The sequence below is a fragment of the Puma concolor genome, chromosome E1 (genome assembly GCF_028749965.1).
Source record: "Puma concolor isolate L17-30 chromosome E1, mPumCon1.1.hap2, whole genome shotgun sequence".
Classification (NCBI taxonomy): domain Eukaryota; kingdom Metazoa; phylum Chordata; class Mammalia; order Carnivora; family Felidae; genus Puma; species Puma concolor.
This window is the reverse complement of record NC_141680.1, coordinates 39061293-39084724: the sequence shown is the minus strand read 5'-3', so window position 1 is coordinate 39084724 and position 23432 is coordinate 39061293. Positions and strand designations below refer to the sequence as shown.

Sequence of the window (23432 nt, the reverse complement as noted above, 5' to 3'; positions counted from 1 at the left end):
CTCTTTCACTTTCTGTTTCTATGAATTTGATTACACTAGATACCTTATTTAAGTGTCATCAATCATACAGTATTTGATTTGCCTTTTGGTGACCGGCTTATTTCATTTAACATGATGTCTTGGGTTCATACGTGTTGTAGCATGTGTCGGAATTTCCTTTCTCAGGCTGAATAATATTCTGTTGTGGGTATACATCATGTTTTGTTTATTCATCTGTCAGTGGACATTTGGGTTGCTTCCTTTCATCTTCTGGCTGTTGTGAATACTGCTGCTATGGGCAAGGGTATACAGCTAGGTCTTTGAGGCCCTGGTTTCAGTTCTCTGGGACATATATACTCAAGTGGAATTGCTGGATTATATGATCTGAAAGTTTTTTTGTTTTTTTTTAATTTTTTTTTTTCAACGTTTATTTATTTTTGGGACAGAGAGAGACAGAGCATGAACGGGGGAGGGGCAGAGAGAGAGGGAGACGCAGAATCGGAAACAGGCTCCAGGCTCCGAGCCATCAGCCCAGAGCCTGACGCGGGGCTCGAACTCACGGACCGTGAGATCGTGACCTGGCTGAAGTCGGACGCTTAACCGACTGCGCCACCCAGGCGCCCATCTGGAAGTTTTTTTGTATCTATGTGTGTTGACACTTCAGCTGTGCTTTTTGCCATTTCTTGGTCTTGTGGACAAAGTAGGGAGGTCCAAGAAGACAAAGCAAATTGTAATTCTAATTGTTTAGAAAATAGGCTTTTTCCTTTCACATTTCAGAAGACTTAGCATAGTAGCAAATAAGTTCATTGCTCTGTTCTCCGGTATCTTACCACATTTGATGGGGATTTGCCACCTCCCGGAAAACAAGTTTGTCCCCTAAGTAAAGCAGATGTTTTGAATTCTCAAATTTTAAATATAAAGAAATGGATTTTCCTAATGTAGGGATTTTTGTTTGTAACCATTTTTATTTAAACTCTGTGACCTACATTTTCCTTTCTACTTCCTCCTTGGAGTCTTGTTAGTGAAGGTCATTTTGGGGATTAAAAGATTAGGGACCTCTTTAGAGGGCAGGTCATATAATAGACACTGGGGGCAAACTCTTTTATAGCTTTCACAGTGCCATTACTATGTCAGGGCAAAGCTGCTCAATTGGTCCAGGGTTATGGGAGTGCTAGGTTTTCCCTGAAGAGGTAGTCTAGGATCTTCATATATGTGAAGAATCTTATTCTCTTTTTTTTATTCTTCCTACAGTCCGAGAGGCACTTTATTATGCAGGTGGTCTGTGAAGCCACACAGTGTCCAGATACAAGGGTAAGTATGAGGTCAGATAATATCTGTCTTCCATCTTTCCTAGGAAATGCCATCTCTAGCATAGTAGTTTGAAATGTTGGGAATCAGGGGCACCTGGGTGACTCAGTTGGTTAAGCGTCTGACTCTCGGTTTCAGCTCAGGTCATGATCTCATGGATCGTGAGTTTGAGCCCCACGTCAGGCTCTGTGCTGACAGCACGGAACCTGCTTGGGATTCTCTCTCTGCCCCTCCCCTGCGTGTACTCCCTCTCTCCCTCTCAAAATAAATGAATAAACATTAAAAAATAAAAAATAAATAGATGTTGGGAATCAGGTGATTTCAGAAATAAGGTTTGGCTAACATCTAACATTGTTTTTAGTAAAAGAGGGAAAAACAGTACTTGGAAAGTTAACGTAATGTAAGTTGCTATGGTCTTATAAAAGGTTTAAGGAAGAAATGGTTTTTGGTCCCCTTATTCTTAATTGCTGTAATTACACAAGAGATTGTTTTTCATTGTAGCCATTGAAACAGCTTTTGCTGTTGCTGTAACCTAAACCTTGACCCTCGAGACAGGTGGGAGTAACATCCAGTCTCAGTGGCATTTGTGACTTTAGTCCCACCATAGGTTCCACAGGCACCTTTAAAGTTGAAAGAAAGAGGAAAAATAAATAGGGCTAGTGAAAAAAACTAAGGGAAGAGATTGATTTTTGGGAAATGATGACATTACCCAAATGTACCTCAACTGACCCTTTCGGTTACTGTCCCATTTGTGTGAAGTAGTTCTATATCTTTGTCAGACTACATTGTTAAGCTAAATAGCAAAGTAATCTTTTCTTCTTAAAAGGTACGAGTGGCTGCCTTACAAAATCTGGTAAAGATAATGTCCTTATATTATCAGTACATGGAGACGTATATGGGTCCTGCTCTTTTTGCTGTAAGTATTTCTGTTCTATGTATTTCAGCATGTAGCTAGTTGCAGAGCCCATCGTTTTTGCTGTCTTGTTATTTCTGTAATTTTTTTACTTAATGTTCTGAAATCAAGAAAACTCCTGGAGTCCTGAGTGTTAATGTTGACGCTCATCACTAATGTACTAAGCAGACTTGTACTATCTTTGTGCTGGTAAAGAGTGTATTTTTAAATCAGTTTCCTGTTTCTACCTTTCCTTCCAGACGTAGCGTTCATAAATCTACGTTTTTGACACTTGAGTGTCTGTGGTTAGAAGCAGGGGTCTAACTTGAACTAGCACTTAATCGGGGTCTGCGGTGTCATTTTTTTTTTTCCTCTTAAGATCACGATTGAAGCAATGAAAAGTGACATTGATGAGGTGGCCCTACAAGGGATAGAATTCTGGTCCAATGTGTGTGATGAGGAAATGGACTTGGCCATTGAGGCTTCTGAGGTGAGCCTGGGAGAAAGTCGGTGCCAGGGGGAGAGGGCTGTTTCCCTTTGGGCTTTGGGACATAGCTCCTTTATGGGCATTAGTCTCCTCTGGGAAGGCCTTGTTTTGACTCAGCTTAGAGGGCGTCTCCATTTGTAGAGATTTTGCTTTCTCTGCTAGCCAAAGCTTCTCAGGAGGGAGACAGACCCTTAGTGAGGCATGTCATGCTTTTACCGATCAGCCAGACACGATTTATTATAAATGTTGGTATTAGTACCGTGAACACAAGGGGGCAGCTGGCAGTCACCATTTAATGAGGTGATGTCTGACGCCGAATTATTTCCTTTTGGAAGTCCTTATGCAAGCACGGGATGCATAATTGCTAGTTTACTAACTCTGGTGAAGGAATTTGATCTAGACAGAGGGGTTAGTTCTGCACTTTGCAGTCTTTGAACTCAAGCTTTGTTTCCAGCCTTCACTGTCTTGCACACTAAGAAACAGTTTTATTTTTGGCATCATTACGTAAACTTAGTACATCTCTTGATCCAAAGGTTAGTTAGATGACATCTTGTTAATATGAATTGAGCTTGTGAAAAAGGAATGTAGTTCTTACGATTGCCTTGGCCCTTTAAGGTGGATTTATATGTATGGCCTAAAAGAATCCCATTGAAGTAGACCAAAAAGTGAGCGCCTCCAGAGATCACAGCAAATGTTACATTTGCTAGGTGTATTTCTGTACAGACCCCTGGGCACCTCTTATTGTATGCCTCTAGTATCCGCCTGTTTGCCGCCGTCCAGAATTTGCTTTTATGTTTTTCCTCAGGCAGCCGAACAAGGACGACCTCCTGAGCACACCAGCAAGTTTTATGCCAAGGGAGCACTCCAGTACCTGGTTCCCATCCTCACACAGACACTAACCAAACAGGTGAGTTACCTCACAGATCTAGCCGGGGAAGCCGTGGAACCTTGTTGAGGATTGATTTGCTCCGGAACAGTTTCCGTGAGGGAACTCGGCAACTCTTCAGCCGGTTGGTGTTCTGTTCCGCTTGACTCGGGAACAGCCAAACAGATCTCTAAGATCCTCTGGACTCTGAGTTGTTTGTGAGGGAGGACTGGGTCTGACCGTTTCGGTCTTGATGGCAAAAGAGCTACATCCGCTGCCGCTCTGATTTGAGCCCTGTCCAAAGGCGTGCGGGGGGGACCTACACTATGAAAGTTGCAGTGAAGGTTAGCGAGAGAGATGTACTAGTTTAGGCCACTTAATTTATCTGCTAACATCTGGATTGTTTTCATGAGTTCACAGTACGTGTGTACGCTTTTCAAATGTTGGTGAGGTTGGATAAGAATTATTCACATCCCGGTGAAGGACGTCAACCCGTGGTAGAAATTTCTGATCCTTCATGATTATTAACATCCATAAGATCCAGGACAAAGGAAAAGTAATGACTTCATAAAGATGGGGGCGTAATGGATATATATAGAAGTTTATTTTATAAGAAGTGTATCTTGGCATCGTTCCCTTTTGATTTGGGGCATGACAGTTTTTCTTGGTGTGGTGTTTGGAAAGATTGTGTATCTCCTCCCTCCTGATACATGTAAAATATTACCAGAGGGCTGGGAGTGCTCTGAGGAAACCTTGTTGTCACTTTGAGCACTGCAGAATTTCCTTGGAAACGGAGGTTACTTGGTTTTAGGAAAGTACATGACTTTCAATACAACAATCTCAAAAGAGAAGTAGAGACGTATTTGGTTTGAAGTGGACTGGGTTCTCTCTCAAATTTTCATCTCATCTTTGAGTTTTACAGCCACTTTTTATCTTTTGACCTTAGTGTCTCCGCTTTTGTATATTTTTGTTGTGTTTTCCGCACTTGGGAACAAATCATTCTTTAGGTGTGTCATATCCCGAAGGTGCCTAAGGCAGCCTACCTTAAATTGATTGTGTGGTGTGAGTAGCCACAGTAAGGAAGCTAGACCGTGAATTCTAGTTTCCGGAGAAATGCGAATGGAATCTTGGTTTTGACGTTGGTTTTGGTTTAACTTTTCATTGGACTGTAATAATTATTAGCACACCAGAAGCCGCCTCACGGCTTCTTCCGAGTCATTCACTCCCTCACCTTTACTACCATAAATTAGTTTTGACTGATTTTGGCCTTTACATAACTAGAATCATACGGCATATACTCTTGCTCTGCCTTTCACTTGCTGTGTGTCCCAGTTTCATCCTTCTTGTTGCATGTAGCGGGAGTCGTCTGTGTCCTTGTGTAGTATGAAGTGGGACTTCCTTCTGTCTGCATCACAGGCTATGCTGCGATGAGTCTTTATGGAAGAGATTCAAACATAAAGGTTTTCATGGGGTGGCTCAGTCGGTTGAGTGTCCAACTCTTGATTTTGGCTCCAGTCACGATCTCCTGGCTCATGAGATCGAGCTCTGCGTTGGGCTCCACGCCGACAGCATGGAGCCTGTGGGGGATTCTCGCTCTGTTCCTCCCCTGCTCACGTGCCTGTGTGCTCTCTCAGAATAAATAAGTAAACTTTAATATTGTATATACGTATATATACGTTCGTACGTGTAAAGGTTTTATATTTTATTTACATCCGCAAAACTTAAGTTCCAGTGACATCTGGGAGTAGTCAGAAGACCTTTGGAGGTAGTGATTTTTTTTTTTTTTTTTGAGTTGAAGTGATTCTTTGAACAAAAACTAAACTAGTGCCACATTCTCTTCATCAGGACGAAAATGACGACGACGACGACTGGAACCCCTGCAAAGCGGCAGGCGTGTGCCTCATGCTTCTGGCCACCTGTTGTGAAGATGACATCGTCCCACATGTCCTCCCCTTCATTAAAGAACACATCAAGAACCCGGATTGGCGGTACCGGGATGCAGCAGTAATGGCTTTTGGCTGTATCTTGGAAGGACCAGAGCCCAATCAGCTCAAACCACTAGTTATACAGGTGAGGCTGGGGGCTTTTAAATGGGATATTTATTACTTGAGCTTTTTACTTGAGAGTGTGCCTTTATTTTAAAAACAAAACTGTACGTAGTCCTCCACAAAGGTAATTTCTGGATTGTTAACAAAACTCAGGACTTGACAGAAAGGCAGAAAAAGTCCCCTTTAATCACGTGCTGAAGGATAACATTCTTAACTCTTAGCGTTGATCTGTGTCGCTGTCTTCTGTGTGCACATGTGTGTGCGACAGGATGGGCATCTTCCTGTGCAGCAGTCTCAGGACTTGTGTTTTCACTTACCTGCTGTGTCATAAACCTTCCCCGTAATTTTTATGTGATGATTCTGTCCTTGGGACACAATGATAGCTGTGTAACGAAAAGTCTTGTGGAAACAGGGTGTTTATTTTACTATTACAAAGCACTGCGAGAGCCCATTGGAACGGAGTGCAGTGGGGTGGAACTCGGCCTCTCCCAGTGGAGCCGCACGCCATCGCCACTGCACGGAGGTGCACCACCTGAGAGATTCGGCGGAAGTCTGCTGGAAGCTTTTTCTTGCTAGACTTCTAATAAAACTCTCTGCTGGGATTTGGTGAAGAGAGGACTGTTTCACTTTTCCTTTTGTTTTTATCATACTGTTGGATACAGGACAGACGTATCTTCTAAAATGACACACTGTCTTGACGCTTTGGGTTAAAACCCAACCATCAGGGGGCACTGGGTAGCTCAGTCAGAAGACCGTGTGACTCTTGGTCTTGGAGTCGTGAGTTGGAATCCCATGTTGGGTGTAGAGAGTACTGAAAAAAATTTTTAAGGAAAAATCCCAACCATCGGCATTTCCTCCTCTGAGGTGTCCGTCGACATGAATCTTAATCTTTGCTTCGCTTTGCTAATTGCTATATTTGCAGGCTATGCCCACCCTAATAGAATTAATGAAAGACCCCAGTGTAGTTGTTCGAGATACAACCGCGTGGACTGTGGGCCGAATTTGTGAACTGCTCCCTGAAGCTGCCATCAATGATGTCTACTTAACTCCCCTGCTACAGTGTCTGATTGAGGGCCTCAGTGCTGAACCCAGAGTGGCTTCAAATGTGTGCTGGGTAAGGGCTCTTCTTTCCACGGAGATACGGAGCTGGGCTGAGCCATGGGCAAGGAGGTAGGAGGTGTGGGAGAGAAATGGGTCTACCTCACTGGAAGGCCTTTTCTGAATAGCATCTCCTTTCTCATTTCTTCAATTAAAATGTGGGGGATGCCAATTGCATGAGCCAGTGGGAGCTGTTGACTCATGGTGAACTGGTTCCCAAACCATTTAGAACAGTCATGCTAACCCAGTGGGAAAACTATCTGGACCTGGTTTTCTTTCTTCAGTTGCTTGGGGAACAAGAAATTTTGATTAAGGTAGAGAGTTGCTAGCTACAAAAAGTACCATTGCTGAGAAGGGGGCAAAAGAGAAGGAAGGTAGGCGGCCCAAATGCTGAGTCAGTGCAGGCTGAAGGTAGTTCATTAGGGACCTTTGGGGGTGTGGGGGAGGAAGTTCAGACAAGGAAGGAGTGGGGCTAAAAAGCCTTTCTGTAAGTGGAAAAAGAAATGACGTAGTGGCAGGTATTTGTGGTAGATGAAAGAACTCTGCTGCTGAGAGAGTTTGGGGTGGGACAAACGATATAAATAAACAAATACATAAATATTTAATTTTAAGGATACCTCTTGTTAAGTGATTGTCTTAGGACTTTGACAGGAAAAGTTGAGGATTCACTAGCATTGATTTATTCTTAGGTCAGTTGGAAACGAACACTGCCCATAGTATGTTAAGGAGAAATGAGGTTGTCCTGGGGAGGGGTTCTTTTCAGGACTAATGTTGACTCTGTCTCTGTTTAAGGCTTTCTCCAGTCTGGCTGAAGCTGCTTATGAAGCTGCAGATGTGGCTGATGATCAGGAAGAACCAGCTACCTATTGCTTATCTTCTTCTTTTGAACTCATAGTTCAGAAGCTTCTAGAAACTACAGACAGGTGACTGATATATACAGAAGTGGGTGGTATCTTTGCATCCAAATCCTTTTGCCTTGTGTGTGGTGGGGGGGTGCCTCTGTATAACCTAATCATGGGAACATAGTAACAGGAAGCATTAAAAGAGTCTTCTGGTACACTGTTTGTTTAAATAAGAGAAAGGGACACCTGGCTGGCTCCGTCGTGAGAGCATGCAACTCTTGATTTCAGGGTCATGAGTTTGAGCCCCATGTTGGGGCTAAAAAATAAGAGAAGAAAATACATGGGCGCCCTGGTGGCTCAGTCGGTTAAACGTCTGACTTCGACTCAGGTCACAATCTCACAGTTTGTGGGTTTGAGCCCCGCATTGGGCTCTGTGCCCCTCCCCCACTCACACTCTGTTTCCCTCTCTCTCTCAAAAATAAACATTTAAAAAAAGAAGAAAATACAGACTATGTCTACCTCAGAATGTTGAGGTTACAAGTGAAGTCAGAAAATAGTATCATATAAAGAGGAATTGGTCTAGAGAGGTCCCTTCGTTTTTCAGTGTCTACTCGTAACAGGAGCCTTTGATTATGGTATAAAGGAAATCGTAGCTCTTATTATGGATTTAATCGCCACACCAGATCATTAATTACTACTTTTGAAAATAGGTGAAGAACTTGGCATTAAAATGCAGTTGTTTTAGAAGTGAGCTTTTGAAAAAATTTTTTTAAAGATTTATTTTTAGGGGCGTCTGGGTGGCTTAGTCGGTTAAGTGTCCGACTTCAGCTCAGGTCATGATCTTGTGGTTCATGGGTTCGAGCCCCATGTCAGGCTCTGTGCTGACAGTTCGGAGCCCAGAGCCTGCTTCAGATTCTGTGTCTCCTCTCTCTGCCCCTCCCCCACTTGTGCTCTGTCTCTCTCAAGAGTAAACGAACATTAAAAATTAAAAGAAAATATTTTAAAAAATAAAGATTTGTTTTTAAGTAATCTCTACCCCCAATATGCAGCTCGAACTTAACAACCCCAAGAACAAGAGTGACATGCTCCACCACCTGAGCCAGCCATGTGCCCATGAAATGTAGTTCTAAGGGGTTATAAGTTGGAACGACCTTTAATTTTGGTTGTATGTGAGCTATACCTAAAGCCATGCTCAAAAGAAACCATTAGGAAGAAGACTGGGTTTAAACTCTTCCATGCTTCCTTAGTTTATCTTTACTTCTCTGATCAAGAGTATATATAACACCATCTTTCACAGATGAATGAAGAAAATTATCTTTTTCTTAGCTATTCAGGCAACGTCTTCATTTGTCCACATGCTTTCGTCTGCATTTATTTTATTTTTATCCCCTCCCCCCATAAACCTAAATTCTTTTTTTTTTTTTCTTTTAATGTTTATTTTTGAGAGAGAGAGGGGGAGACACAGAATCTAAACCAGGCTCTAAGCTGTCAGCACAGACAGCACAGCTCACGGGGCTCAAACCCACAAACGGCGAGATCATGACCTGAGCCAAAGTTGGATGCTTAACTGGCTGAGCCACCCAGGCACCTTGAGCATTTTAAACTAATTTGTTTCCCTATAATGTCAGCCCATTTCCAAAGAGTTATTCTAAAGTTTAACCAGCTCTGGAGACCCATAATGAAGATAGCCATTGGCTTCACAGTTGAAAATTTATTTCCTGGTTGTATTGTGTTGTCAAACTCAAACCACCTTTGCAACCGTACCAGTTCTAGGATCCTTATTTTCTTCCCTTTTTGTTTTTTTTTTAAACGTTATTTTTGAGACAGTGTAAGTGGGGGAGGGGCAGAGAGGGAAACAGAATCTGAAGCAGGCTCCAGGCTCTGTGCTGACAGCTCTGGGCTCAGACTCACGAACCATGAGATCATGACCTGAGCTGAAGTCAGATGCTTAACTGACTGAGCCACCCCCCAGGCACCCCATAGGATCCTTATTTTCTTTGCAACAAGGTCTATGTCATAATAACTCTATTCTTTTTCTCAGGTGAGACTTTAAGATTGTTGTTGTGTCTTCCTTACAGACCTGATGGACACCAGAACAACCTGAGGAGTTCTGCATATGAATCTCTGATGGAAATTGTGAAAAACAGTGCCAAGGATTGTTACCCTGCGGTTCAGAAGACTACTCTGGTTATCATGGAGCGACTGCAGCAGGTGCTCCAGATGGAGGTGAGACTGGGCTTTCCTGGCTTGGTCGGAGGTGGGAGGCCCGTCCTCTCTTCTTGGTGTTTATATTTACGTGTAAATATATATTTTCTCAGAACGATGTAAGGCTTATACAAAAAACGTTGCCTCTTTAAATCTGCATTGCTCATCCCAGTTACTTAGACACATCACATCATATACATCTGTGAGTTTTTTATTTCCTACGTTAGAATCAGTAAAGATTATTTAATGGTCTTGCTAAACCCAGCAAAAATGGAAGCATTGAGGAAGTTCAGCGCTCTTTTAGAAGGTGTTTATTCAGAATATGATGATCTTCTTTTCTTTGTAGTCACATATCCAGAGCACATCGGATAGGATCCAGTTCAATGACCTTCAGTCTTTGCTCTGCGCAACTCTTCAGGTACAGTGGTGCTTTATCGCTTACCAGTTCTGAGGCCGATCAGAAAGTGTTCTCTTTTCTTCTCTGTCCGTAAAGACAGAATTTGTCTTTTGCCCAGTTTAGGGGAGGAAACTGCTCGTTTTATGATGTTGTACAGCTATGTTGTGTTGGCAGCTTCCAGTCTTGGGTTTTTTATTGGGTTGTCCAAATGTAGCCCAGCCAGATTTGGCTCCCAGCTGTGGTTCACTCAGCTAAAAAAATGAAGCCTTGAGTTTTTCTGCCATCGTCTTTTGAAACAACAGTTCCTATTGGAAGCTTTATTATAATTTATGTCATTTATAGTACCTGTTATTCAGAGTAGTCTTTTGAGGGGAGACCGGGAATCTTTAAATCAAACGTCACCCATTCATGACTGGGCTCATGGAGTGGCTGAGGTGCTATTCCCTTTTTTAACCAAAGGTAGGAAAACCCTGGAAATTGTCTAATGCTTACGTAGGTACTAGGTTTTAGTATTGAGTGATGCTAACTAGGTCACCTTCCCTATGAACTCTCTTTTCTTTCTTAACCAAACTTAATTTTTTTTTTTTAAGCTTGACTGTTAAGGTCTTTGTTTAGTTATCCGACAAATGCAGGAATGATCTGGTAACATTAGTTGAAACAAATTAAAGGCTAAGGAGGGAGGTTTGAGGAATATTGAATTAGGATAATTCAGTTGGCTTTATTTTATCAAAGCTATTTCTTTCCTATCATCTGTAAATAGGTTAGGATATAGGAAGGATTGCTTTTTTGTTTGATGAGTAGGAACTATAATATAACCTGTTCTTCTTTAAAGCTGAAGTAAATTCAAGTGCCATTCCAGGAAGATTGGAATATGGAGGCTACTGATGGGTTTATCAGACATAAATGAAATGCAGAAGAAATGAGTTTATGTACCATGGAAGATTATCTTGTGTTCATTCTGAATTGGGGAATAGAAGGGATCTTAAAATGCATGTTTTGTTGCAGGTGATTTACACTGTGAAAGCTTTTGATTACAAAAAGTGTATTTGGCATTTCCAAAAAAAAAAAAAAAAAAGCTAGAAAGTCAAGGGATTTAATTGATTTTTTTTTTTTTTTTTTTTTCCCAGGAAGGTGTGTTTAGTGTTCTGATTGGAAGGTTTAGAATCAACAGATCCTGAACTCTTTCTTGTTCATTTCATAGAATGTTCTCCGGAAAGTACAACATCAAGATGCTTTGCAGATCTCTGATGTGGTCATGGCCTCCCTGTTAAGGATGTTCCAAAGCACAGCTGGGTCTGGGGGAGTGCAAGAGGATGCCCTAATGGCAGTTAGCACACTGGTGGAAGGTCAGTGAGCCAAAATTGGGCAGGGAGTGTCTTTAGGGTATGGGAGTTTCAATGGCCATGGGAAATTTTTGACCAGAGAAAGCATAGTCCTGTCTTCTCATTTACTGGGGCATGACTGGAGTGCAAAGTTGGGTTGAATATAAGCATAACTTTGTGTATAACTGCTTTGCCACTCTCACTGAAATAAATGGGTGGCCAGTTTGCATCTCAGATTGGCAACTGTTCTGGGGAAGAAACTATTATCATCTACTCCATGTTCGTCAGGTTCCTTTTAACCCTGAAAGTCTACTTGCTTTATTGAAGTTTGGTTCCTTTCAAGGATGGAGGAAGGAAAGGTTTCTTTTTTCTTTGCTGGAACTTGCTACCTTCTGGTTCAAGTTGTAATGCTTCAGACTCCAGGTTGACACATCATGCATGGTCCCTCGTATGGGATGGAGTAAAACATTGAGAGTTCTAGGAATTAATTGGTTTTCTGGTTGTTATATGTCTGACTATACAAAATTGCTTTGGGGGAGCCACGTCTGCTTAAGACTCTTCGAAGGGCCATTTAAAAGCACATTAAAGAGCACTTCAGAAACCTGGAATGCTTCTTCAGGGATGGCCTGTAAAGTGTATTACCAAGGCCATTACCAGAGGACTACTTCTCCGAGGAGCAGACCAATTTCTAGCATAAGAAGCCTATGTTCAGCTGATCTGGCCACATGTAACCACCCTGACAGGACCCGGCAGTTCATTATGGCTCCCGGAGTGGTGAATTCGGAAAGAAGCCTAGTCTGCTTTCTCTGACTGGCTTGTTAAATAAGTCCTTGATGGGATTGCCCAGGGATGGACCCTGTTTTAAACCTGGCTGCCAGAGAAGACATGTTATAACCAGGTGAAGAGGTGGCCAAGAGGCAGCATTGTTAGCTCATCCAATTCAAAATTAACCCTGACGTTCTGTGAAAAAAACCACTTGGGTTTTTTTCAGCCAAAGTGAAATCCCCCTCCGTGGAGATTTGGCATTATCTTTGGGGCCTAAGAGTTAGGCCCTTCCAGCACTTAGGAATTTGACTTGTCTGAGACAGCCTTAACATCTTCATTGGAGAATTGGTAATTAATGCACGCTCTACCCAACCTGTTGTGTGGAGCGAATACATTTTGGGAGAGCCAGGATGGTTATTTTTGCTCACTTCTGTGATATCCTGTGGTGCTAACAGTTTGCTTCTTTGCAGTGTTGGGTGGTGAGTTCCTAAAGTACATGGAGGCCTTTAAACCCTTCCTGGGCATTGGATTGAAAAACTATGCTGAGTACCAGGTAGTCCATGCTTTTCAATAGAACACGTTTATATTCTCGCTTATACTGGACAGTCATTGTGGTACAAAGTCCAGACAGTCTCGGTGCATTGGCCCTGGGTGTGAACTGCTTATTCTGTTTCCCTGAGTGTCTGAACTCAGGGCAACTCCCCAGAAGTAGTCCGTGAAAAAAACCAAGATACTAGCTGCACCAGCATGGCGCCCTAAGAGCCGGGTTTTTTCCTTCTCTTTTTTTTTTTTTTTAACCACCTGGCTCTTGCCACCATCGTTCCTGGGGAATACTGTCATTTCTGTCCTTTCTTAATGATAACCTTGGACGGCCTTAGTTTTTTTCCTGAGGTACTGGTTGTTAAAATGAACTGATCTCAGAGAGGGGAGGATGTTTTCTTCTTGCACTCTAGGCTCAGGTGATAAAAGGAGCAGCAGCTAAGTAAAAATAATGCCTTACCCCGCAGTTGGCCTTTATGCTCGGAAGATCATTTCCTGGATTCTTTGCAGGTTTGTTTGGCAGCTGTGGGCTTAGTGGGAGACTTATGCCGTGCCCTGCAGTCCAACATCTTACCTTTCTGTGACGAGGTGATGCAGCTCCTCCTGGAGAACCTGGGGGTGAGTGTCTGCACGCACAAGCCAGTCTACTAGGATCTGAAGAAATCGTCAGTTGGAAACATGGTTAAAAACTCAGGGAGAGGGAACTCTTTAAGTTGCTGGAATGTTGGCTGTAGGCTTATGAAGAAAGGAATTGTTCGTTTTCACGAAGTCATTCTATAAAGTTGTAAAGTTAAAGGAATGCATGTGCTCGCTGCATGGAATGGGGGGAGGGGTGGGGGTGGTTCAGGGAAGCCAGTAAAGTGCATACATAATCCCTCTTTTCAGAGATTATGTGGTCTGTACACAGCATATTAGTAGTTGTTTGTTACAGCCTTTGGACGGGACACGTGACTTTTATTCATTTGCTTTTCTCTCTCTATCAGAATGAAAATGTCCACAGGTCTGTGAAGCCACAGATTCTGTCAGTGTTTGGTGATATTGCCCTTGCTATTGGTGGAGAGTTTAAAAAATATCTAGAGGTCGTCTTGAATACTCTTCAGCAGGCCTCCCAAGCCCAGGTGGACAAGGTAGGCTTAAAGCTATCTTTAAGTCCGGCCCTGATTGGATGAGGGGGATTTTTGACAGTCGTACAACTAAAGGGTCTTGGAATGATGGACGTTCTGTTTTGTGTCTTACAGTCAGACTATGACATGGTGGATTACCTGAATGAGCTAAGGGAAGGCTGCTTGGAAGCCTATACCGGAATTGTCCAGGGACTGAAGGGAGACCAGGAGAACGTGCACCGTTGAGTATACAACCCAATTGACTCAGTCCAGAGTTCACTTAGCCAAAGGGGCTGTGCCTCTAGTTCTGTCACTTGTGAATGGAAAGGAAGGGGAGAAGGAAGGGCCCTGATGAAGAGAGTTGCTTTGGGAGAGAATATGGCCTTTCGTATTTCTGTACCCTCTTCCTCTGCTGCTTTGTCTCCCCTTTCTTGGGCATTGTAAGGGATGGGATCCAGCAAGGCTGTGGGTGCTGGTTGGCATCTACACCAACCCCGAGTGGCAGCTGTGAGCACATACACACCCCTAGTGCAATTGAATTAAAGGACTGGGAGATCAGATTTCCTCTGTCACCTGATATTTCTGTTACTGACTAGGGAAGTATTTGTCCTTTACCTCTTTTGATACCATGGGCTTAGAGGAAAGGTCCCATTAGTTTCTTCTATATTATTTCTGCTTGTAATAAAAGGACTGTCTGCCTCTTGTGTGGATGTGAAGAATGACATCTTAATCTGCGAAAGGACAGTTCGGTATAACTATATGCAGCTAATTCTCCCACCTGAAGCCAGCCTTGTGAGGGGGATAGTGTATTTGGAAACTTTGAAATGGGGGGTACAGTCCTGCCACCGTGGGACAGTTTCATCAGACTTTCTCTTTCTTTTATAGCGGATGTGATGCTGGTACAACCCAGAGTAGAATTTATTCTGTCTTTCATTGACCACATTGCTGGAGATGAGGATCATACAGATGGAGTAGTAGCTTGTGCTGCTGGACTGATAGGGTAGGTTATATCCTATTTCCAGTAGCTAAATAGAACTTTTGGAAAATCTGAAGACATGTGGTAAAGAATTTTGAGGGTAGCCTGGATGGTGATTGTGTACTTCTTTAACATGGATACTTCTTTTTTTCATGTCTGTTTATTTTGAGAGGGAGGGAGAAGGGGCAGAGAGAAACAGTCCTGAGCAGGTGCTGCCCTGTCAGCATAGAGCCCAACGTGGGGCTCAATCCCATGAACCATGAGATCGTGATCAGAGCTGAAATCAAGAGTGGGACGCTTAACCTACTGAGCCACCCAGGCGTCCTGGTATTTCTTTAATAGAACCCATGGTGTCCTGTTAGGAGTTCTCACAGGTGAGAATTTACTACAGACCTTAGCTTGGGTCTTATTCCAGACTCCAGGTTTCTAATTTCTTTTTGCTAAACTATGAAGTGAGTTCTCAGAGGTATAGGAGCAGCATCAGATCTGTGTCCATCCCATATTCTGAGGCTGGTCAACAGATTGCCTATGTTTAGCCTCCTCTGTTGAGAGTTTCTGAGGCATCATTAGAAGAGAGAACCATGAGTTAGTTGTGGAACCTGCAGTAGTCATCCTCTCTCTTTAGAGTTCATTTTGTGCATCTGTTGAGGGTAGGTGCTCAACTTATCCCTAAAATTTCTTCCAGCTTTAAAAAATAAGTGAATACAGGGGCACCTGGGAGGCTCAGTTGGTTGAGTGTCCGACTCTTGATTTCGGCTCAGGTCGTGACCTCACGGTTCGGGAGTTTGACCCCTGCGTCAGGCTCTCGCAGCTTGGAGCCTGTTTGGGATTCTGTCTCCCTCTCTCTGCCTCTCCCCTGCTTGCGTTCACTCTCTCTCTCTCTCAAAATAAATAAACATTAAAAAGCAGGTAAATATGAAGAAACCCACAACTAAGCTTAGCACTGGGTTGGAAGGCTCAAAATGATATGATAGCAGTGTCGGGCCAAGGAGCTCATTGTCAGGTGTGTTTGTTCTGCACAGGGACTTGTGTACAGCATTTGGGAAGGACGTACTGAAATTAGTAGAAGCTAGGCCAATGATCCATGAACTGTTAACTGAAGGACGGAGATCGAAGACTAACAAAGCAAAAACCCTTGCTACATGGGCAACAAAAGAACTGAGAAAACTGAAGAACCAAGCTTGGTAAGAGCTCATCTCCATTGCCCTCTTCCTTCTACTCTCTTGGGGAGGAGGCACAGTTTCTTCAGACTGTTCCAACAAGGGCTGCCTGTCTCCTGGCATTTTGTTTTGTATCCCTTCCCATATAAGTGCTTTTGAGCCAAGCCTTTGTTCCTCAGGCTTGTACTAGTGGAAGGGTCGGGCATCCTCAATCTTTCCTTGAGCCAAATACTTGATTCCGTGTGGTGATGAAGAGCAGAACTTATGTAACTGGAATTCAGTGAAGGCCCCACATGATTTTGGGTCCTAATAAAGTCATCGGTAAGGCATTTTCCCAGAATTTTCTTTTCTACTCGCTATTCCCTTCCTCCTGCTCTTTATACTTTTTTTTTTACTGCAGCGCTTTTAGACATTGCATAGCTCTGCAGAAGATATCCAAAGTCAAGAGTTGTGTGACGCTTGCTTTTTTGTTTTTTTTTTAATTTTTTATTTATTTTTGAGAGAGGGGAGGGGAGAGGCAGGGAGAGAGAATCCCAAGCAGGCTCCGCATTGTCAGCATAGAAGGGGCTCGCTAACTGTGATATCGTGACCTGAGCTGAAATCAAGAATCAGACACCCAGGCACCCCTGACCCTTGCTTTCAGATGTAGTCTTTATTTTTTCAACTCTCCACATACTCATTGTCTTACTCCAAAGATCTCGATAAAATTGGCTATTTTGAGTTTTATCTTGTTAGCTTCCCTCCTACCCTCTTAATATAGGTACTAATGAGAGCAGGTAGCTGGCACATAGGAAGACAAGAAAAACAGTTAGTCCTTTTATTAGGACAAACTAGACCAATTCATTTCAGGCTGGTGAGCACTTAATTGTGGGAATCAGAAGCGTTTGACTCTTCCAACTGTATGTGATCTCAAAGTTGACTTGTTTTCCGTCTGTTTTTAGATCTGTTACCATTGGGATGATAACCTGAGACCCCCACTGGAAATCTCCAATCTTTTGAAAAACCCGGAAGTGAGGAGTGTGCACGGATGCTGAATGTTTGGGAATGAGAGGATGAGTGAGTGAGGCTTGAAAACACACCACATTGAAAATCCTGCCACAGCAGCAGCCGCAGCCGCCAACAGCAGCGCTGTTAGTGAGCTAAGTAAGCACTGACTTCGTAGAAAACCATAGCGTCGGCCATCTTGGAAAAGAGAAAAACGATGGATGTAATTGCTTAGGAAAAAAAAAAAAAAGGAAGTTCTCTCTTCCCAGGACAGGCTAGAACTAGCTTTTCTGTCTTTTGGCCGGTGCCGAGTGGAGTGACTGGTTTGGGAGAGGAGGAGGGACTGGGTTCAGCTGTGGTGCTTTGTTGTAAAAGGCAGTCTGGCCTTTGCTACTGACAAGAAAGATGGAGCCTGGGTCTCAAGCCCACCTTTGGTGTACCATTGCCACACGGTACTGTACGCGTGCCGGCTAAAAGGAGGGTGAGGGATTCTTTACGGTCTGAGAATGAGTGTGTGTGAGTGAGGCGGTATCCACATTCTCAACTTCAAGTCATTGCAGTTTCTTTTTCCCAGAAAAAAAGGGGTTAGATGTTGCATTTCATAAAACTAACCGAAGTCCTGTCTACTGATGCAGCACAAGAGATGTGTAAAAAAAAAAAAAAAAAAAAAAAAAGAAAAAAAAAGGAAAGACGCTCTTTAGGTTTTGTTTTTTGTTTTGTTTTTTTTTAATTACCTTCTAGGGAAAACACTGACGAATGGTCAGAGCTCCCGTATCCTGATCTTTTCATCAAGGCGCCTTTCCTAATAATATGGTTCAACTGTGAATGTAGAAGTGGGGGGGAGGGGGGGAGAAAAAGAAAACTCTGGAGTTAGAGGATCTAGAAAAAATTAAAATACAATTGTTACAAATAAAGAATGCAGACTTCAAAACAAAAGAAAGCCACAACCCAAACAAACCAAAATTTAGATGCTCAGAAGTAGCAGCACAAAAGAAAAGGTCTCTCCTGACATGTATGGTGGCAGTCTGAACACCCCCAGAAAATTGTGCCAAAGAGTTTAAAAACAAATACACAATAGTAAACGCGCGCACACACACACACACACACACACACACACACACACACACAGCAAACTTCAGGTAACTATTTTGGATTGCAAACGAGGATAAATTTAATGTTCAAACAATCTGATAAAATAACCATTTGGAAACTGCTTGGCCTTCTGTTCTCTTTTATTTGATTGACTACAATGCGGTATTGGTCTCTTGCTGCACTTCAAAACCAACTAATCAACAAAATAAAACTTAAAAAACAAAAGTATATATATACATACATATATATATACTAGGACTCTTGTGATGAAAATGGCACTTGAAAAAGGTTTTATTTTTCCACTGAAGTTGAAGATTAATAAAATGGTGTCAGACATTCCCCTGGTCACACACTTTAATATTTTTTTAAAAGTGTGATGTGCTATGAGAACCATAAAGCAGACTTCGCTATTTTCCCTTTTACAAGGGAACAGGGCACCCGGAATTTTGGGTTTAGAATCTTTCAGCAATAAGGAGGGATGTCGGTGAGCTTTGACCCCCTTTTGGTTTTTGCAGTTACTAGTAGTTTTTTGCTGGCATTTTGAATATGCTGCTTTCAAAAACACCAAGGAAGATCTTTAATTGCTTCCTGGTGTTTGGAGGATTAAAAAACAAGACCTTAAATTCCCACTTTCATTTCCATTCTAGCAAAAGAAATGTGGGCTTACATTTTTCTCTTTGCCATTTTCCCCTCCCCATCCAAGCCTTCCATTCATAAGTGGGATTGGCTCGGTTTTGCTCATCCATATGGCAGCATCTCTAATCGCTCTTGTACAGGGTATCAGATATTGTGCCTTTTGGTGCCAGGTTCAAAGTCAAGTGCCGATCTATGAACCAGTGTACAAAAAAAAAAAAAAAACACACACACACACAAAACACAAAAAACAGGTGTTTGAAGGAAAGACTCCGTTGTGAATAAAGAGTTTGTACCACCTGCTAAGCCCTACTAAGAAGAGACCTGACCCTCTAATCCCGTTTAAATGTTAGTTGTCCCTTGAGGAGAGGGTGATACACTAACCATTCCTGATAGATAGGGGTTGGTCAGGGCTTAGGGAGGGGGCAGGAATGTTGGGGAGAAAAAAAAATCTGATCATTCCTCAGTGCTACCCATTTCTGTCCTGTGTGGGCTGCTTAGCTAGACAGCAGGAGAATAAAGTACACCGAGAACCATAATGGAAACAAAACCTTCCGTGTGTTTTGTCATGTTTTGTTCCAGGGAAGCAGTTGACAAGTGCTGTTATTAACGCTTTCTCCCAGATCCATTCAGTGATGGAGAGGAGGAAAATGGGCTGGTTGGACTGTGGTCTTGGTGCCTTGCAGGCGTTCTACACTGGTTATGCATTTAATCCTCTTTCGTAGTTACTTTTGGCTAGTGGGTTTTCCAGAGTCTGGGCTCTTACCCTGAATCGATTGTACCACCTAAGGTAACTGGGTGCAAGATGCATTCAGTCCACTCACTGTCCGGGCCTTCCCCACCCTAGTCTTGGCACATTCCTCCAAGAATGTAGTTACCGTCTGCTTGGGAAGATGTCAGTGCAAATGTGAAGCAAATGGGCATCGGACTAGGCTTTGGTTTGCCGTAAGTGGCAGCTGCCTGTATCAATTACGATTACATTTATTAATTTTGCTTTTCATTTTCCTGGTTCCCCTCAGCTCCCCTCTGTTGAAATGTTGAACTTCGGACTGTCAGAGGCAACTGTAATCTTGCCTTAGGGACTTGTGGAGAAAGGGAGGGGAAATGCTCAGTGCAGTGTTTTCACTTTCAGAACCAAGTAATCTAGTCCCTCTGATATTTAAGAAGTGTGTTAGTCCGACTTCTATGAGAAATCTCAACTCCATCAGCTTTTGATAGCATCTCGGTTTTGAAACAACTTCAGTCTGTAATTGGCATTCAGAATGCCCTTGGCATGCCAGTCTGTGATGGCATTAAAGACCTGTTAAAACACTTGAGCCCAACTTTATTAACCAAAACTGATACCACCATCTTTATCTTCTAAATAAAGTCCGCTTTATTTTTATTTTCAACATTTTGCTGCTTCATTTTTGGTTCCACATGGTGTCACCTTGGAGGCGAAATGAATGGTTTGAAAGAAGCTGGAACGTGTGGTGGTGATGTGCGTGTGAGTTGGGGAAAGGAAGGACACATCGGTCTTAAAAACAGACACTGCGTAGTGTGATGGGAAATGAGTGAAAATAACTGGCCTACAAAGCAGTGGGGAAGAGGTTTTTGTTCCGAGTGCTTCTGAACCCGCAGGAGATGGTCTCTGTCTTGTGCATATTTTTCAGGCGAATCTGGTTGGTTTAATGGCTCCTCCAAAATTGGCTTTTTACATGGCTTGCAGTGTGTATTTAATTTCTACTTCCACATCCCGCCCCCCCCCCCCCCCCCCGAAATTTGTAGAGGGAAGAACACTAACTTGGGATTTAAGAGATTAGGTACGTTCTTCACTGTTGCTTATTAGCGTAGTGATGCCTGCAGGCTACTTTCTGGGTTTATGTTGGGCAAGTGAACTGAGGGCTGACCATAATTTTCCTCCCTTAGCCTCCATGTGGCCTTCCACTTTTCTGATTGCACCCCCGTCAGAAAGTTTTGATCATGCATACCCCCATGTGTTTATAAATTATATACCTGTACTACTGTACCCCTATATTGTGTAACATAAGACACAAAAATAGATATTAAAAAGCGATTATATGAAAAATACATAAATAGAAGTTCTAATATTTTATTTCTATGCCCAATTTTGGAGATTACTGGGTTATAAAGGGTAACTTCTAATTCTTCTAAGACATTAAATCCTGGGCAATGGCAGTCAACCAAGGACATTTCTCCAGGGAACATGCACCGAGAGAAAAACAATGATACCGGTTCGTGGCGCAGGGAGGGGCTGCTTCTCCCAGGAATTTTTTTCTTCCTTTTCAGGAGTTCTCCAGGTAATTCCCCGTTCCCACATACCCCTCCCCGACAAACACTCAAGAAGCGCACACAGTACGAGGCTACGGTTCCACCTGGCCTCACTAAGGGTTCCAGCTCCGACCTGCTGGAGGTGAAAAACACTAAACACTGAGAAAATGTTATGTGTCCCGTTGTATCAATTTTCACACCAACTTTGGCAATCACTGTTCTCATTTTCCTAATGAGAAAAGAGGCGCAGGAAGACATTCATCAGACCACGTGGAGCTCGAATTCAAAGCCAGGCGTCTCAGATACCAACACCCAAGCTTGTCTCACATTTGCCCTAGACAGATGCTGTCAGTGCCTTAGCGATACAAAACGAGGGTCTGTGCTGTCCATATTTGTAATGTGCCATGCATTTCCTTCGCAGCACTATCTAAAAGTCTATTTTAAATGTTTTATGGCCGGTTTTCCCGATTATAATGTAAGCTCCCTGATGCAGTGACCTTGGCTATCTTCCTTACCACTGTATCCCCAGCCTAGAGCAGTGCCTGACATATAGCGGACCTTCAATAAATACTTGTTGTCAGTACAGTTCGGGGAGTTGCCGGAAATGGCATCACCTAGCAGTATCCAGAAACCTGAGAAAGGAGGGCCTCAGGATACCTGGGCTCCCAGTTCTTCCCCCTCCTCATTTGCTGGATGACTTCAGGCTAGCCTCTTAGCCTTGAATTAGCTGGAGGAATGGGAACAAGATTAGTCAGTAGTCGTTGTGTGGTGTCTGTTTCATGCACTTACCCAGTGCCAGGCTTATAATAAGCATCTCATGTAGGGTGGTAGAAGTAATCCTCATCAACACTGTAACCAAGGTACCAACTTAGTCCCATTTTATAGATGAAGAAACAAGCACAGGGGAGGGGCTAAGAACCTTGCCGCAAGTCACGTGGGCTAAGGCGGTGCTTGTCCCACTGGGCGGCTGCAAACCATGTGGGATGCAGTGGCGCCTCTGCTCCAAGCGAGTTTACACCGTGCGAGCAGGGAGATCCCTGGATGAAGCGTTCTTGGAATTAAACAGCAAAGCCGCGTTGCCTTGATTCAATAATGAGGTGCGCTGTTGACCTTTTGACGGTGGTCAAAGTCTTAATTTGGGGGTCAGGGGTGGCATTTTCTCCTAAAATCAACTTTTCCTCCCAATTGGGAGTTTGAACCGTCTCCTCGTACTTACCCGTCTTCCCACTGAGCCAGAAGATTTTTGGGAACCAGGGTTGGGGGAAGGGTGTTAGAGGTGCCTGGTGGCCAGAAAGGCCACAGGGCTGCTGAGTAAGCTCTACATCTGAATTACCCGGGCGCTGTCAGCTGATCCTGGGCAGCACAGCCAGAGCTGTTCCCTCTCCCAGGAGTCCCTAGGCCGTAAGTTCCTGAGCTGAGCTCTCCTCCACGTGAAAAGGACCTCAGCTGAAAGTACATCTCCGCTCTGACACCCGGACTGAGCTCGGGATGCAGGGGGGCAGCCTGTCACCATCCTGAGGGAAAGAGAATGAAGAAATGACTCTGTATGAATAACCTCTCCCTGTTATTTTCTGAGCTTTGCCCTTCAAAATATTGTACAGTCTTTTGAGTATGACCGTGGGCAAATTCTTCAACTTCCCTGAGCCTCAGTTTTGTCATTTTTCTTTTTCTTTTTCTTTTTTTGTCTTGAGAGAGTGTGAGCAGGGGAGGGACAGAAAGGGGGACAGAAGATCCAAAGCAGACTATACATTAAGAGCAGCAAGCCGATCGTAGGGCTGGGACCCACGAACTGCAAGATCATGACCTGAGTCAAAGTTGGACGCTCAAGCCACGCAGGCACCCCTCAGTTTTGTCATTTGTAAGATAGAGATCCCAGTGAAAGGTAGCTCATATAAAGTTCCTAGCACAGTGACTTACCATGCACTAATTAATTGATCAACAGCTATTATTATGTGCCAGGCACTGTTCAAGGCACTGGGGATGCAACAGTGAAGGAAGCAAATAAAGAGCCCCATCTCCTGATGGGGCTCATGGTCTAATGAATAGCGACAAATATTAAGTATTCAAAAATTCAATATAATAATTTTAAAAATTCTTAAAAAAAGTTCTGTTTGGGAAAGAGCAGACATGAACATGGTCTTGGAGAATATGAAGCCATTAAAAAAAAAAAACACACACACAACTATTTCCACTCAAGTCTTGCTTAATTTGATTACAGGACGTGTGTTACTGCCACAGGAATTTGGGAATTTGTTGAAGGAATGAGTCTTTTTTTTTCTTTTTTAAATTTAAAGTAATCTCCACCCGCAGCATGGGGCTTGAACCCACAACCCCCCAGAGATCGAGAGTCACATGCTCCAACTGAGCCAGGCAGGTGCCCCAGAGGAATGAGTCTTTCCATCACTGCCCAAACCTCTGATTTGATGGCAGACCAGTCCCTGGATGGTTCGGCAGCAAACCCTAAT

General features: G+C 43.2%; 1 protein-coding gene across 1 annotated transcript in view; it reads left to right on the top strand.

Annotated features, from left to right (window-relative positions):
- Positions 1 to 20087, top strand: part of KPNB1 (karyopherin subunit beta 1) — a 28122-nt gene extending 8035 nt beyond the window's left edge. The window contains exons 6-22 of the mRNA XM_086687136.1: positions 1231 to 1290; positions 2114 to 2203; positions 2559 to 2669; positions 3472 to 3573; positions 5377 to 5601; positions 6502 to 6693; positions 7470 to 7600; positions 9598 to 9745; positions 10071 to 10142; positions 11323 to 11467; positions 12679 to 12761; positions 13259 to 13366; positions 13732 to 13875; positions 13987 to 14092; positions 14737 to 14851; positions 15850 to 16011; positions 16929 to 20087. Coding sequence (XP_086543262.1) covers positions 1231 to 1290; positions 2114 to 2203; positions 2559 to 2669; positions 3472 to 3573; positions 5377 to 5601; positions 6502 to 6693; positions 7470 to 7600; positions 9598 to 9745; positions 10071 to 10142; positions 11323 to 11467; positions 12679 to 12761; positions 13259 to 13366; positions 13732 to 13875; positions 13987 to 14092; positions 14737 to 14851; positions 15850 to 16011; position 16929 — 1995 coding nt within the window. The 3' untranslated portion in view covers positions 16930 to 20087. The remainder of the gene's footprint in view (positions 1 to 1230; positions 1291 to 2113; positions 2204 to 2558; positions 2670 to 3471; positions 3574 to 5376; positions 5602 to 6501; positions 6694 to 7469; positions 7601 to 9597; positions 9746 to 10070; positions 10143 to 11322; positions 11468 to 12678; positions 12762 to 13258; positions 13367 to 13731; positions 13876 to 13986; positions 14093 to 14736; positions 14852 to 15849; positions 16012 to 16928) is intronic.
- The last annotated feature ends 3345 nt before the right edge of the window (positions 20088 to 23432 follow it).